This window comes from Mytilus californianus, unplaced genomic scaffold (assembly GCF_021869535.1).
Source record: "Mytilus californianus isolate M0D057914Y unplaced genomic scaffold, xbMytCali1.0.p SCAF_8, whole genome shotgun sequence".
NCBI classification, from domain to species: Eukaryota; Metazoa; Mollusca; class Bivalvia; order Mytilida; family Mytilidae; genus Mytilus; species Mytilus californianus.
In genome coordinates, this window is record NW_026262734.1 from 26,739,412 (window position 1) to 26,757,557 (window position 18,146).

Sequence of the window (18,146 nt, forward strand, 5' to 3'; positions counted from 1 at the left end):
AAATTTACCACTGTAGGCTATTTATTTTGTTGGAATCATTTTTGGAGTAGCAGGATGTACATGGATACACTTTCTGGAATCATCAACATCAACTCAAGCCTATGGCGTTGCCATTTTAGTTGGCATCGGAGGTTCTACTATGTTGGTTACCGCTTTTGCTATGAATGCCGACTTGATTGGAGGAAATACGGTACATGAATTATTGTTTTATGTGTATTTGTTGTTTGTAGGAAATGTTTGAAGAACTAAATATGGTATTTGTTTTAATATGGACATAGGAATGTGATCTTTTGTAATACTCAATGCATTATATCATAATTCAATAATGAAAATTAAGAACAAAAATTAACTAATTTAAGGTATAATACAACCATTGATTTTCCCATATTAGTCTTTCTTAAATTGGCACTTTTCAAAAAATTGTTCAGAATTAATCTTTTTTTTCAAATAAAGAAATACTTGGCATGAGTAATTTTATCCTTTCATATAAAATTTCATTGCAATAAAGATATTACAATTCAAAATGTACATGTAAGTAATGTTACAAATCAACTAAGTAACAACAAGCACATAACCAACATTTTGACTATATACAATCAAATTTATACAACCAACAGTCACCAAATATCTTTATACTGCAATTTTCAACTGATTTGGCGTTCTATATAGGGCATCAATGCTTCCAGCAAATTAGCTCTATGCAGAAAAACGGCTACACGTTAGTAGGTTTGTATGTTTTGTCGCTTTTTGTAATTACTGCCACATTAAGTGACTGTATACAAGTTGAAGAAACATAAAGTTCATAACAGAATTTAAAATCATAGTCTGGATTTCGTACTTAGTCGGTATTAAATTCAATTTGAGCATAGAAAGAACTTGCGTCTTATAGTAAAGCACAATCGATAACCTAAACGTTGGAATTACAACCTTAGCAGAGGAAATCACTTATATGTACAAATTAATATTATGGTTAATATAAAAAAAAACTCATCAATGATACCAGGCTTTTAATTTGTTTGGCCAGATATTTTGTACACAAAAGACACATTGGTGACATTCGAAATAAAAAAGTTAAAAGGCCAAATAAAGTACAGAGTTGAAGAGCATATTGAGTACCCAAAATTTCGAAAGGTTTTTCCAAAATAAGTGATCAATGAAATTTGATGAATAAGAGCCTTGTCCACACCTATCCCTTACTTTGACATCTCAAGATATACTTTGATTTACATAAAATTTATTTTGTCCCACTTTGGTTGGATGAAATTAAGAGGGGATACCTCAATTTTTACTCTTGGTTGGTACAATGTTAGAGGGAAATCACCATGTTGTTTATGCAAACACTTATTAATGTAGTACAATAACCAAATATTTGCATTCATTTGTTTTTAAAGTCGACATGAGGCAATAATATATTTCATCACTTAACTATCTGAATTTTCTTGATGATCTAATCATACAAATAGACCAAAAGTACTTAAAACCTTCCATCATTTATGGGTGGATTTTACATAGATAAATAAAATCGTATAATATAAGCAAAACGAGGATTTTAAATTTGATGTATGCCTTTTTGTGCTTCTTCGTTACATTTGTTTGTTTTTATAGTGATTAAGATGATAACACAATGTTGACTGCTGTACCCCTATTTTTGACATTTTTACCTATTGTGTCTGTTTGTTTTGTTCACGCATCGTTGTCAATATAATGGAATTTGATGCGACTGTCATACAAGTGAGAGGTTTAGCTAGCTATAAAACCAGGTTCAATCCACCATTTTCTACATAAGAAAATGCCTGTACCAAGTCAGGAATATGACAGTTGTTATCCATTCGTTTGATGTGTTTGTTTTTTTTATTTTGCCTTTTGATTGGGGACTTTCCTTTTTGAATTTTCCTTGGAGTTCAGTATTTTTGTGATTTTACTGATACCTGCCACCTAACGTTTAATAAAAGGGTTGAAATTCAAAACAATAAAAGTTTTTGTCATTACAAAACACTATTTGATCATCCGGACAAAGTTAATAAAGGAATATTTTTCATTCTTTATTACCGGTAATGCTTAATAGAAAGTTACTAGTAAATGTAAACTAAACGAAATTGCATCATAAAACTAGTTTTTACTTGAAACTCATTAGTGTACGTCGTATAATATACTTTCAGGAAAGTTCTGGGTTTGTATATGGATCAATCAGTTTTACAGAAAAACTGTCAAGTGGTGTAGTTGTTGTTGTGATTCAGCATATGCATCCATGCAAGTAAGATACAGTTCACTGATAATACTGTTCATGGTCTGCATACTAAACATGGACGGATTGACCTATTTATATGCTTTTCTGTCATTTCAGTTACCATTAAAACTCATTGGAATAATGCAATTTTGCTTAGTTTGTTTATTTTTTCTCGGCAATTAGTTATTAAGGCGTCTGAAAGGCTATGTGTGTTATATGTAAGATAATATGATTATAATATGATTTTACTGCTTTGAAAATTTATTTGAACCACTGATGAAAAAAATACAAAAAAAGAATTGAAAATATCTTTCAACATGTTCATATTGTTTATAAAAGAGAGGCGAAAGATACCAAATGGATATTCAGAATTCATAAATATAAACAAACAGACAAGACCACGGCAAAAAACGAAAAAACGACGAAAAGAAAAAAGATACAAAACATTACATAAAACACAACATAGAATCTTATGATTGAGCAACAAAAACCCAACTAAAAATCGGGGGTGATTTCAGGTGCTCCAGAAGGGTAAGCCAATCCTTCTATACATCAATTTTTGGCATCCGTCCTGTTGCTCATGTAAGTACAAACTCGAAGATAAGTCTCATTTTCGAGAACAAAAGAACAGGATAGTGGTTACGACAATTGTAACATGTCCGTCGTCATCTGAGATACAGATGTTTGATAACGGTCAACCAACTGGTGATGGCATCCATAAAATTTTCGAAGGGATGATCTCAACTTCACCATTGGAACTTTGGTTCAATAACTTCCCTGTAAGAAGCAACCGTCTATCAAGGAAATCATGATAGGAAATGCAAGCTCAGGAATGTCGTTTGAACCGGGAGATATATACTCCATATCCAAACGCTGCTGGAATGTTGCCACATAGAAATGGAAAGTTCACAATTGGGAATTTGAAATCATTTCTGTGGTCGTAAACTTTTGTTGCAACCTACACTCATTGTCAGTTTCTATATGTAAGTCAAGATATGAGGCATACTTAGCTGTATCTGGTGTATCTTTCGTTTCAAGTTCGATGGGATTGATACGTTCAATTTAGTCTCCAAACTTTCAGTATTTAATGAAAAGAGATCATCTTGATGTGTTTGAGTTTTTGAATTTGCCATTTACTTAGGGACTTTCCGTTTAGAATTTTCCTCGGAGTTCGGTATTTTTGTAATTTTACTTTATAGCAGAACGTGAAGTTAAAGGATACTGCTAGCTTCTATTCATTCTTCCTTAGAAACTCCTGTATACAGTAACGATATATAGCCGGGTCGACAAGATGTTCGACTAAACATTTATTACCCCAAGTCTTTCTACAGTAAAATACGACCTTTCGAAATATCACGATAAGGCATGTTCAACCAGCGGTGTCAATAAGGTGTGGATTTTTAAAAATCTACTGCAAATTCTTTAATCCAAAACTTTATAATTTTGCAGCAATATCAAAATTTTTATTTTTCTATGCTTTACATTACTTCTCTCCATGCTTAATGGAAAGATCAAATACGTCGTTATATCAAACAGAGTTTTTTTTCTACAAAAAAAAATGGGAATCATAGATACAGTTTTAGGTCATGAAAAATCTGACTTTGTGAGAAACCTCATTGATTCAACAAAAAAAAAAACCATCGATGATGATATCATCAACATGCTGGTCTTTTTGATTGACAACATTTTTGTGTAATTTGTTGGATTGATATTTCAAGGCAGTCAGTGTTCCAATGTGCACAATTTGTGCACCCTTACTGGCTAACTTTGTTTGTACTCATATGGAGCAGAATTTTTACAAAACCTTCTCATAGACAAAATGAAAATAAACATCTTGTAAAGATCTTTAATTCACTTTCAGACATATTGATAATGTTCTGTCACTCAATAACATATTTTAATGAGTGCTTACATCTCACGTATCCCAGTAAATTTGAAATAAAGCATACTACCGCAACAAGATGATTTTCTTCGTATCTGTATCGTTTCCTCGATACTGCAATCTATGACGAACGTGTCCACTTTACATTTCTCTGCAGAAACATAGCCTCTGCTCCATCGTATGGAGTTTACATATCTCAATTGATACGTTACTATCTCAGGTTTACACTATAAGGACTTTATTAGCAGGGTTCTGTTACCTACAGAAAAAATGTTCTTACTGAATTTTGACGATGAACGACTGAAATCGACACTGCATAAGCCAATGTAAGTAATACGGTCCCCATCAAGAATTTGCTGACAGATACGACATGTTTGTGTCCAAACGCACTAGCAACAAGTTTTCGCAGTCTTATTTCTTCAGATTCCAAAAAAGCATATTCCCAATTGTGACTGAATGTGGATTCGCATGACGGGTAATGCATTCACAGCAGAAGACTATAACCATATATTATGTTAGCAGAATTTATAGCCATCCTATTAAAGTTAGTTTTTTAAGTATCTGGATCCACTAAAGCTTGCGACAAAGACAGACGCAAATGTGCTTCATTGATATTTGTGTGTTGCATTCATGCATTTCAATTTCGTATTTAATTTGGCCTTCGAACTTCATAAAATATTTACCAAACATACTTTGCATAATTGATGTATATATCAAGTAACTATTAAACCACGTTTTAAAACTCTCATTCAATGAACCACCTGTCTTATTACTTTACATATGTTAAAACTCTGATTCTTGGGGAATGCTTTATATCTCACCTCCTGCGTTACAAAAAGCCTGAAGATTTTGCCAATAATTATAAATGGATTACATTTCTAATAATCAAAGTGTAACATCCCCCCTCCAAAAAACATTTAAACGGCTGACTAAATACAGTACTGAATATAGAAACAGATCATTCTGAAGGATTTGTTTTATTGCTAATGAGACAACAACCTAACTAACACTTACAGTACAGTCTTCTGCGATTGGCAACGGCACTAAAGAGCTAAAAACTACCAACCGGTAAAAAACAAAAGATCTAGAACAGGACAAGATAATTATAACGAGCATGAGACTACATGCCGCTTACCTTGGATATGTATATAAAGCATGAAAAATAGTTAACCGATGTTCGAAAGCAGTTATTCTATTCAAATGTATCAACAAATAGATTCAACGTTGGGAAATCGAATCAATGCCCAGCGCAGCGAGACCCGATGTGTCAACAGATTATGATATCTCATCTAAGAATTCAACAACATTCTCTCATGAGATGAGATAATGAAATACATGTAAACAATGCACATCAAATCAAGTCTCGTTACATAGAAGATGAAATTTGTAACTGTAGAAAATAAGTATCAACCTTTATTTACGTTCTGTTTTTGAAAGCAGTTCAACATGCAAGCTTTATTTATAATTGCCTGATAGGTGTTCCTAAACTCAAACAATACACCCTTGGCAGGATTTTTGTTTGAAAACCGACCTGGAATTGTTATTCAGTGTCACATTTTTATCTTTTATTCGGAATAGGAAAACGCAATGTGTTATTGAGTTTCCCTTTTATTTTTGCTTCTAAAATATGAAAATTAAAATTAAAATATTAATAAGTCTGAAATGAGCACCGCTATAGAGTTCGGTTGATACATGTATACGATTATTATTATCACGCCTGTTTCAACAGTACCGATAGCCATATTCTTATTTGATTTCGTATTCCTAGAATCAATGTTTCAATAAATAATTATTTATTTAAAGAAGAGGAAAATTCAAATTTCTCATCAATGAGCAGGAAACTTTCTACCACTGATACACTGGTAACTGTATGCAATACGATAGACAGATACGAATATTGAAGTATACATTTAATTACGACATCGAACGAATAATTTTTGTTGAAGTCTAAGTTAGAGAAGCTAGAAAATTGAGCAGCTTTCAACAATAACATATCTGTTAGTTTAGATACATTCAATTTTATTCATCAGAGAAAGGTCACACAGAATGCTATAATGTGTCGTTGTCGACCAAAATAAACAAGACATTCTGAAGAGCCTGTGTCGCCAAACTGAATATATATGTTTACCTCTTTGTAGATACTTTTCAGGAAAATATGCAAAATAGATAAATCGTAAAAACCGTCATTTAAGGTCAAGGAACAGTAAATGGGCTATGTTACAGATTTTTGTAAAATGGGCCAAATCTAATGACATACAGTTTACAAAATTCTGTTTTTGTAAACAGGGTTAACCCTGGTGGTCCGAGAGGGCAAGCAATTATTGCTCTTATATGAAAATGAAGAAAAAAACTTTATAAATTTGGTGCTTTCGACACAATTTTTCAGATTTACTTTCGCCATGATACCAAACTTATAAATCAAGCCTACTCTCTGAATTAAAAGGATATCCGTTCCGCCTAAGAATTGAATTGTTTAGTATGAGTTATACCAAAATAACTATTTGTTGAAAGAAATGAAAGATTTAATTCTGGTCGCATTTGTACATATCATTGAAGGTTTTGAAAACGTAAACAAAAAGTTAGAATATGTAATTATGCAATGTGACGTGTCTTCTAAATTAATTAAATGAATATTTAGAAATACTTTAAACAATGCAACAAATGGATACATGAATGTATATTCTATTGAAGAACCTGTGCGGGATACTACAGAACAATATTGACTTTTGTACCAGCAAGTGCAACAGTAGTTGCATCATTATGTTTGTTGACATTGTTATCTACAAAGCTATGTAACCGTAGTCTGCAAGGTAAGAATAACATATTAGTAAATAATCAAAACATGATAACGTGTAAAATATACAACAGTTAGTGTATAGGCAAGTTTCCCTTAAAAGTGCATAGCAGCGCAGAGTCTTTTTTATCAAACTTGTACTCTTATTCTTTTTTATCTTCGCCAGTCGACACATTCTTCAAAGAATTAATCAAGAAATAGAACATTGTATTCTTTCATCTGACCTCATCTGATATTAAAATAGTTTAGTAATACTGTTTCGATGTGTCATGTAAATATCTGAAGTTGTAGAAAGAAATCTGATTTGGTAAAACTATTTTGAATTATTTTAAGATATGTGTAATTTTAAAAACATGATTTATAAACCAACGGGGATAAATGTTATTATTCCACTATATGTAAATATTAATAGTCATACGACCATTTCATTGCTCGAGACTGTCCCACATGAAATTTAACAAAACATCATATCTCCCTCAGGCAAGGGAAATAAATGTATAATGTCAACTCATTGTTTTATGCAATTATCCCAGGTGAATATTTCTTTTCCTTTTTGGCTCCTCTGGTATTCAGCAACTAGAAATATATTTAACTGATCAAAACAATTCAATGGTGCATGATTCTACTTATTTGAATTGATTCGAGTCTTATGTAAACGTTTGACGTACCAAATTATAAGCCTGTGATGAGTTTTTACAACACAATTCTAATTATGTTTTAATTTTAATTAGTAAAAACAAAATCAATGCTAGTAAGAACAGTTATAGCAAAATGTATGAAACCGTGGACACAGTTACAATGGACATCTCAGTTCACGTCTTACTAGAGATAAAATGTAACATTCTCTAAAATAATGGGAAAAAACTCATCATATCATAAAAATTGAATTAATTGGAAGAGTCTCTATTCTCCAAACCCAAAATATTACAACTTTTAGTTTTATTAAAAGCTTTGGAGGCCTTCGCTGTATCATACTTTAAAGTATGAAGTGGTTTATGTTGTTGTTTAAGTATGAGAAAGGTGTTCGTTATCTCCTTTGTGTACATGTATATATTCATATGCGTGGTATTAAAATCCTGTTTTAGATGGGATGTATTATAGTATACTGTATATTTCCTATAAAAACTTTAAATGCCAATTCCCATAAAACTTAAACAGAACGTTCGGATTGATAGAATATGAAAATAAGGAGATGTGGTATGATTGCCAATAAGACAATTATCCATCAAAGTTCAAATAAAGTGGAAGTAAATTTATAGGCAACCGTGCGGTTTTCAACAATGAAAAAACACATACCGTATAGTCGGCAATAAAAGGACTCGACATGAAAAATATGAAACAATTCAACTGAGAAAACTAACGGCCTAATTTATAACAAACAAATTTACGAAAAACAAATATGAGAGACATGAACCTACCACAACCACAGAACTACAGGCTCCTGACTTGGGACAGGCACATAGAGAATGTGGCGGGGTCAAATATGTTTGAGGGCGCCAACCCTTGAAAATGGCTTAACAGATCTATAGAAAGCATAATAACATCTACCACAAACACAGACCGGACATGGCAGGGAATTTATACATCCCTCATAACAAAAAAGACACAAATTATATATACAGATCTGAGAGTATTCACATTTACTGATAGTTATTTCAAGGCCAATTACAACTAATAGAAAAAATCATGTAAGACTAAAATATTAATCAGTACACATCAAACATACAATGGATTTAGTGTAAAGACGTCATTAACAGTCAGAGAAAAACATGACCTTGTGCAATGCCAACATATATGTATCGACAGATTGTAGAACCGTGAATGTGCATATGTGTATAACAATAATATTTAGTATGGTTTTAATGTACTGATAACAAAATAAATATTTATACCAATAAAAAACAAAATTCAAAGATCTCATTACAATGTTGAATTGGTAACTCTTTAGAATATGTTTTTTTAAAGGTTTGATAAGTTTACCCGGATCGTACCTTAATTTCCGGGCTCGGTAAACAACATCACCGTAAAAATTAGAAGAAAGCTTCATTTTGATTTTCAAATTCTTTGGTTGCGTCATTCCAGAGTTATGGTTTGATTTTGAAAATTTATGATTTGTCATTCCACAGTTATGGGACTTTGACGATCAGATTTATAATAGGTATTGTTCTTCATGTAATGCACTAGATCTTGTATGCTTTTAGTTGTTTGGGGAAGGGGAAGGGAGATTGTTGTTTTGTATCGGTTTGATGAGTCAAGCCTTTTTTACCTGTCCCAAGTCAAGAGCCTGTTATTCAGTGGTTGCCGTTTGTTGGAGTATATCATACTTGTTTTACATAAATCAGGCCGTTGGTTTTCTCGTTTTAATTGTTTTACATTGTGTTATTTCGGGGCCTTGTATAATTCTGGAATCACCTTATTTTATAATACCTTAGCCAAAAGGAAAAATGACGAAAAGACAAACACCAGTCTAAAGGGCACCAACTTCTTCTTGAGAAGCTCCTGCATTGTTCCTGTCTCATTTGAATAAAGAAACAGGTTGGGTAAAAGAAGATCTCAGTTGGTTCCTATAGGAAAGTCAACTGTTCGTTGTAAAATTACGTCCTCCAAACGTATACAAATTTGTTGTTAAAGTGAATTTTTTGTTGAATCTGAATGTTTTTACAAAATTGTTGATATTTGAAGTTGATATGAGAATAATTATAGTATCAAACCGATAATTACCAAGTGTCTTGTGATATCTTGACAACTTTCTTTGAAAGTTTCTTCTTCATACTAGTAGCTTTTCTGTAGTTATTGTAGGATTTGACAGAATGAATCATATTGGCTTATCATCAAAAAATGTAAAACAACAAAAATACCGAACTCCAAGGGAAATTCAAAACGGAAAGACCCTTAACAATTGGCAAAATCAAAAAGCTCAAACAAATCAAACGAATGGAAAACAACTGTCATATTCCTGACTGGGTACAGGCATTTTCTTATGTAGAAAATGGTGGATTAAACCTGGCTTTAAAGCTAGCTAAACCTCTCACTTGTATGACAGTCGCATAAAATTCCATTATATTGACAATAATGTGTTCATATGCTCTAAACAATTCAAATGTACGCAATAATGAATATACATTCTTAAGGGAATTATAAAAAACAACAATCCTACTTTAACATTGTCAATCAATTCTTGTCGTTGATTATTGTATACACTGAATGAGTTTCCTTACAGCTCTGAAGATTTAACTACTTACTCAGTCTTGAAGCATGTTATTTTTGTAGCATCAAAAGACGTTAACAAACACGTTGATGATATTGCTGTCAAAATGGATGAAAACAATGCACAAGTACAAATTACAAAATTTTGAAGGTATGTGAATTTTCTGTTAAATTATGTGTCACATCAGACATCATTGGTACCAAACTCATACAAATATGTGTTTGCGGCGTGTGTGAAGTGTAACACACAGTAGTCTTTGACTTTATGTTATTTTAAGAGACATTCCCTTTCATTTCAATGTTTATATTTTTCTAGCTGAAAATTCGGACTATACATACATTTCGGTGTCACCGCAATTATAGTCGGGTCCATGCAACTACTTTCTTTTACATTTAACTGTGTTTATTTTTGGGATTCTCCTTAAACAACCACATTTGTTTTGATTACTCCTAACATTGAAAGCATGTATTAGTTTTTTGTTTATGTGAATTCCAAAATAATTGATACCTATTTTGTGCTATTTACCTTGTTTTCATTTAATTTAAAATGTTCCCTTTAATTCTTTGAATAACAGATACCAACAATTAACATAGGCTCAGTTGATATTATGAAATGTGTACACAAAAGGTCCTGTACACAGGACTGACGTAGTTGTTATAGTTCTGAACTTGAATTTGTATTGGTGATAATTTTTTCTGCTTAATTTCTCTTTATCTTCTATAGTTTTGCCTAAAGCGCAAAAAAGGGTAAAAATCATCATTTAAGGGCAATAAATCATATATGAAGACAACTGACAATTTCATCAATGTGACCTATTTTCAGATCTTCTATTAGTGATTTTTTTGAATCTTCATAATAATATTCAAATTGAAAAGCAATGACGTAGAAAATTGGTAAAAGTCATCAGTTAAGTGCAAATATAAAGTATATCTACTAGTATCTTTTGTAGTTTTCGAGATTCGACAACGTTGAATTGTTTGTGAAACTTGTATGGTTATTCTTTCTTTTTTTTTTTATTATCTCACTATTTATTATAGTTTTTAAGATGAAAGGCAAAACATGGGGGGGAAATGGTAAAACTCGTCTTGAACAATGGACAACAACTCCTATAAGAAGTCGTCTGGCAGTTGTGGTTTTTATAGACAGTCGGTAGAGCTCAATATTCTGAACTATTCTGATCTGTTAGATTATCTCTATCTACAGCAGTTTTCAAGACAAAAGACAAAACTTTAACTTTACTCCTATGTTCTATCTTAAGCCATGTCAGCCATATTGGTTAACAGACAGGGTCATCGGACACCTTTTAAAACAAGATACCCTAATGATGATTGTGGCCAAGTTTGGTTAAATTTGGCCCAGTAGTTTCAAAGGAGAAGATTTTTGTAAAACTAACAAACGATGAATAGGGTTATCTAAAAACGACTGAGGAAGCTTAAAAATGAACAACAAAAAATGAGTCATTATACATTATGCCAATATAGGACGATTAACTTATTCGATTCGCATGTAAATTATGTTTACTAAATAACCCTATTAAATGCGATTATTTTCTAATGTTGTCAATTCTTGCATTTACTTAGATTAATCCCATTACACAGAGTATCAAATGATACCTTGTTAACATATCTATTTACGATTATTTGTAGGTTTAAATTAAAAGAACTATTTGACTTGGATGTGTCAAATGTGTGCATTACATTCAACATTTAATGTTATTTAAGTTTCCTTATCATTTTTGCGGTACTGATCACCAAAAACCATGTAGGTCCGAAACAAACCATGTAGGTCCGCCATATATCATGTAGGTCAAAAACAAACCATGTAGGTCCGCCACAAATCATGTAGGTCCGCCACAAATCATGTAGGTCCGCCACAAATCATGTAGGTCCAACACAGATCATGTTGGTCGGCCACAAACCATGTAGGTCGGCCACAAACCATGTAGGTCCGCCAATTTTGAGAGTAGTGATAGTCCTGATGTCCAACTTAAAGTTCGTGGTGCTTTTATTCTTTTTATATGCTTTCTGGTATTTTGTATGCCCTTGAGTACAATTGTATATATGTATATATATATATATCAATATTGATATGGAATCATATATTTGCTTAATCTTATTTATATATATACATGTATACAAAAAAATTGTTATCAAACATTTTTTTGGAAATACAGGACCACGTAATTTTCACTGGGACCACCGTATTTGTAGATTTGGTGGTTTTAATAACCACCCGGCTAAAAAAAGGTTTCGAGAACTCTGTTTATATGGATGACCGTTGCTTTCAAATTTGCTTAAAAGTGACCTGGTGACCCGAGGCAATTTTTAAGCGCGACCTTGTGATCTTATGGGGTCTCACTGGAGCCTCCAACATACAGCGCATCCGTCGACAAAAAAAATCTTTTGACATTACATATCTGACTTGAATGTTTAGTTTGACAAACCCTGCGATCTATGTTACCTAGGCCTAAATGTGGTTGAAATCGGAGCGATTATGTTTACAAAACCTCGATTTTTGATCTATTTGGGATGGTTATGTCAACGCTGTTCAAGAAAAGCTCGACAAAACTAGCTCTATTTTACATTCTTACATGTATTGTCTGTTGTCTTTTTGGTTTGAGTGTTCCTGGTGAAGGTAAATCCAGAAAAGCGCGCTGGACACACCAACTTTATAAAGTGTTATTTACATTTACAGCATTGGGTGTTGGGTTGATATCACTTTTTCGGAGGTATCATCAGCTAATTAATCTGTTCTTTTGTCCTGAAATGATTACATACCTTTCTTAAATTCTCAGTGATAAATTTAAAAATTATTAAGAAACCAAGGTTCCAACTCCGCAGGCAAAGTTGACTTAAGGTGGATAAGGCTATTCTTTTTTATTTCGTGGTCATTTGGCTGCTCGGGCATTCAATATTTATATATCATTTGCTTTCAAATTTTTGGGTTCGGTCGTTATTGATGAAAGTTAATCCAGTACAGCGCTTAAAATGCAACAATTATATATAGCGTTTATTTTTTTTTCATTTGGTAAAGTTGCGTTCTTGGTTTCTAGCTGCAACAATGACAATTGCTCCTGATCTCCTTCGATTCATACTTAGGCATATTTGACTTTTCTTTCAAGAAATTGCTTGTACAAGGTAATCTATTGACTTCGAGCTTTCTTCATGAACGTCGAAACAGAAAAACGCGTTAGTTTGTTAGCTGTGACAATTTAATTTACCTGAAAGAATTGTCATCTGTTTGTTTTCTCAGTCTCGAAAGCTTCACATCTATGAGGGTCTGGATTGGGGGTCTATTAATTCTGAATTCTTTAAATTTTAAGCCATTTTTCTCTATTATGTATAAATTTTGTCCATTATTCCCTATTCTTTATATTGCAGCACCCCATTATTCTCTATTCTTTTTTTTTTTTTTTTTTTTGCCTGTTTTTTCTCTATTCTTTATATTTTTAGCCCTTTGTTCTGCATTTTTTGTCCATTATTCCCTATTCTGTAAAAACTAATCCAGACCCTCATCTATATCTGACAAAGGCAACCTGACTATGACCACATTGCTATAGTTCAATGGTTTGTTCCAAGTTTTCCCTTAAGTTATTGTTACATGTAACAGTTATTCAACTAGGCAGAGAAAGTAATGATTGTTTTAATTAATTGCATTAAAGACAATTATTAGCGCTTTTATCTAAGATTTAAATTGTATATATATATTGTATATTGTAATTATATGACAAAAGGAGTTCTATGTTTTATGTTTTCTATGTATTAACTGTGTTGCACAATGACAACCAACATGAGCATTAGGGGTGTTGTTTATGTAATATTGAGTTTTTTATGTTCAACAGATACTAATTGCATTAATTACCAAATGATTATGATAGAATATATATGTTCCACATCTTTGATTTTGGATACATTTTGAAGCTAGGAGAGGAACATATAATAGGTTCATTTTTTTCTTAATGTGATTTTTTTTTATATGGGAGATGGAATCTGAGAACATGCATTTGCTTACTATTTGTATGGTTCTATTTATATTACTTTGTGGGGGATTGTCAGTATCATAAGTAAAAGATTTCAGTTAAATGTGGAAATTGTTTCTCAGTTTAAAAGACATTTAATGTTTTTTAGTAATGACAATGCCTGACATGATGATTGGGGCTAGATGAGCTAGAAAGTGAATTTCTGTGTTATTTTTTATCAATTCTTTGAAAATATCTCCTCCAAAGCTGGTCAAAGCAAAAAAAAAGTTTTGACCAGTATGAAAATGATATCAACAAAAGAACCTTTGTGAGCATGCTTCAAAGACTCATAACTAACTACAGAAGTCATATGATAAAATGTCAAGTGGATATTATGAGCATCTACTTAATATGTCTAAATATCTAAAAAGTTTTAGTATTCAATATGAAAAAGCTATTGCAAAAGTATTCTCTTTTCAGTTTTTTTGTTATATGGATACAAATATAAGTGATACCAATACAGTAAGGCATGCAGTTTTGTTATGGTATGAAAGTGTAGTAAATTAATTCACACAAATAAAGAAATAAACAAATGAATGATAAATGTTGAACATGTACAATGAAATATATTTTAGAAATCAATTAGGCCAGATAGGCCTTATAAATTCTAATCTTTTTCTTAACATACTGAATGACAATATTTATACTCAGAACTGAGTCACCAGTAGGCAGTACAGATGTAAAAAAAAAAAAATGTGGATAGTGTCCACATGTGGACACAGATGATGCCCCCACTTGCATATCATATAGTTATAAAGGGACATAACTGAAGTGGTAAAAGTGACGCTACCCAAATTTGAACTTGATCCTAGTTTTGTGGTAATAAGCATTGTGTGCAAGTCTCATAACATTTGGTTGAGGCTAACTTAAGTAGAGAACAGAAACTAAAATTTCAGCAATTTCTATTTGTAAACACGCAATAAATAATTATAACTCTAGAACGGTTGTGTATAAGTTTTATAACATTTGGAAGTTAGAGAACGGAAACGAAAAATTCAGCAATTTTTATGTTTACAAAGGGACATAACTCAAGAATGTTAAAAGTGTTGCCACCAAATTTCGTACTTAATCTGTATTATGTAGTAATAAGCATTGTGTATAAGTTTCATAACATTTGGTTGAGGCAAACTAAAGTTAGAAAACGGAAACAAAATATTTGTACTTGATCTTAGTTTTGTGGTAATGAATATTGTGTATAGGTTTCAAAATGTTTGGTTAGGGCAGACTTAAGTTACAGAATGGAAACTAAAAATTTTGCAATCTTTCAATTTATAAAGGGGAATAACTCAATAATGATTAAAGTGACACTACCCAAATTCAACTTGATTTGTGTTTTATCAGTGGAAGTCAAAATTAAACATTGCATTGTATAAAGCATTGATTGTAGCTGATTCAACTATAATCATGGACAAAGGAAGATAACTCCAATTAAAAAATTACTTGATATTTAGAAGAAAATAAAAATTTTGAAATTTTTCCATTTCTTAAGGGGCATAACTCTAGAATGGTTAAAGTGACGCCACCAAAATTCAAACTTGATCTGTGTTTTGTGGTAATAAGCATTTTGTATAAGTTTCATAACATTTGGTTGAGGCAAACTAAAATTAGAGAACGGAAATGAAAAATTCAGCAATTTTTCCATTTGTAAAGGGCATAACTCTAGACCGTTAAAAGTGACGCCACCAAAATTTATACTTGATCTGTGTTTTGTGGTAATAAGCATTGTGTATAAGTTTCATAACAGTTGGTTGAGGCAAACTAAAGTTAGAGAACAGAAACGAAAAATTCAGCAATTTTTCCATTTGTGAAGGGGCATAACTCTAGAACGGTAAAAGTTACAAAACCAAAATTCAAACTGGATCTGTGTTTTGTGGTAATAAGCATTGTGTATAAGTTTCATAACATTTGGTTGAGGCAAACTAAAGTTAGAGAACGGAAATGATAAATTCAGCAATTTTCCATTTGTAAAGGGGCATAACTCTAGAATGGTAAAAGTGACGCCACCAAAATTCAAACTTGCTCTGTGTTTTGTGGTAATAAGCATTGTGTACAATTTTCATAACATTTGGTTGAGGCAAACTAAAGTTAGAGAACGGAAACCAATTTTGGGACGTACGTACGTACAGACGGACAAGGGTAAAACTTAATGCCCCCTCCGATACGGCTGGGGCATAATAAAGTGTAACAAAAGAACTTAGCATATTGCTAGTAGCGCCAGTAGCATTGTTTGGTGAATTTGTGCTTCTTTTTTTTAGTTTGGCTAATGGACAAAAAATGTTTGGTTCAAATCTAAATAAAATGCTTTTATCTCCCTATTACTTACATTGTTCATAGAATGGATACTACTTTGACAATTCCTTGTACATGAGAGTTATCTGTCAAATCTTTATTTCACAAAGAATGAATTGCATAACAATGAACTGAGCTCAAAGCAAAGCACTTTAATAATACACTTAGACAATGAGCTCAATCCAGTGATATACTTTGTACTACAGGTCCTTCATGAACATCCTACTGGCCAAAACCATATCTCACAAACATGCCATACTACATGGTTGGATCAGAAGTCCTGAAAAAGACATGAACTTTATTAACATATTTTAAGTATATACACCGGTTAAAACTTTCACAAATTTGTGGTAAAATTATTCAGTATCAAGCAACTATCAATCGCTTCATGCACAAATTGATATAGGTTGAGTACCCCTCTGTCAGAAATAAGAACATACCTCCACCTAATTTTAGTCAACTGATGAAGAAACATTCAAAACTATAAAATGTTATCTAATAGACTAGCTGCAATGAAATCCCAGTTTCCTAAAATGGTACCTAAAACTCAAAAGATTTTAAACTATGCATTTTAAATATTGCAAATATACATGCAATAATACTTCTCAAAAATTCGCTATATTTTTCCTCATTTTGTCTTTTGTTTGAGACTGTATATTGACCTCTAGATGTCTTTCAATTACATCCAGTTTGGCGTGGGTTGATGTTTGATTGTTGTACATGTTATATATCGACGTGGGATTTGTTTATATAAATTAGGCGTGAAATAATTTTGGTTAACTGAAATCCTTTAACTTACTTCCAAATTATTTGGTTAACTGAAATCATTTAACTTACTTCCAAATTAATGTTAATACGGAGGGAAAAATTTACATTGCTAAATAACCACTTTAAAACACATGCAAACTTTTTGAGAGGAAGGCAAAATGCATGTAACATCTATTAGATCTTTTTTTAAACCATTCTAAACTACTGATAAGTGATAAAGTTTGTTAACTGTTACTTCCCTTCAAAAAGGGGGTTTCATTCACTTTACTACATATACATATAAATATAATCAACAATACTGAGTGCAACACCTAGGATAAATAGAGGATTGTTTTGCAAGAATAGTTGCTGAAATAAGCAGGCAATATTCAAAGTAGAATAAAAAATATTACAGGACTGTGTTTTAAAGTAATAAGCATTGTGCAGGGCTCACGTTACCATGCTACTGGGGCAACAAAGTCGCTTTCCCCGGTCGCCACTTCGCTTTGACCGACCTTCAAAAGCGAAATCTAGTCGCCCTGTTGTTTACAATACTCGCTTTCAGTCGCTTTCGTCATCAGCAATATTCAACATTTACCAAGTCGATGAAACAGCAATTTTTCATTTGAAACTCAAAGTAAAGAAATTCAAAGACGTAAACAATTTATTTTCTTTAGGAGGTTAAAGCATTGATTTTAAAGTTGGTTGCATGTTATTTTCATAAAGACAATTTTTTTATCACTTCTGGTACTTGTTACTCAATTGTAGATCATATCATTCTAACTTTCAGCAAAATAAGCTTGTTACTTCATTAGAACGTGATGAAAATAAAGATTTCTTGCTGTTGTGCAATACACTGTGCTATTGCGCAATACTTAGTAAATCTGTCGTCAGACTATAAACAAATAAAGTTCAATTAATTCACAGTCATATTAGAAATTTATGAAACTGTAAAGGGAGCTTGCAACAATAGATATAAAC

General features: G+C 32.1%; 1 protein-coding gene across 3 annotated transcripts in view; it reads left to right on the top strand.

Moving 5' to 3' along the window:
- LOC127711242 (major facilitator superfamily domain-containing protein 12-like) overlaps positions 1–18,146 on the top strand; it is a 256,747-nt gene that overhangs the window by 33,096 nt on the left and 205,505 nt on the right. For all 3 annotated transcript variants that reach the window (XM_052217236.1, XM_052217237.1, XM_052217235.1), the window contains 4 exons: positions 17–190; positions 2,160–2,254; positions 6,801–6,919; positions 10,174–10,261. In XM_052217236.1, coding sequence (XP_052073196.1) covers positions 17–190; positions 2,160–2,254; positions 6,801–6,919; positions 10,174–10,259 — 474 coding nt within the window. In that variant the 3' untranslated portion in view covers positions 10,260–10,261. The remainder of the gene's footprint in view (positions 1–16; positions 191–2,159; positions 2,255–6,800; positions 6,920–10,173; positions 10,262–18,146) is intronic.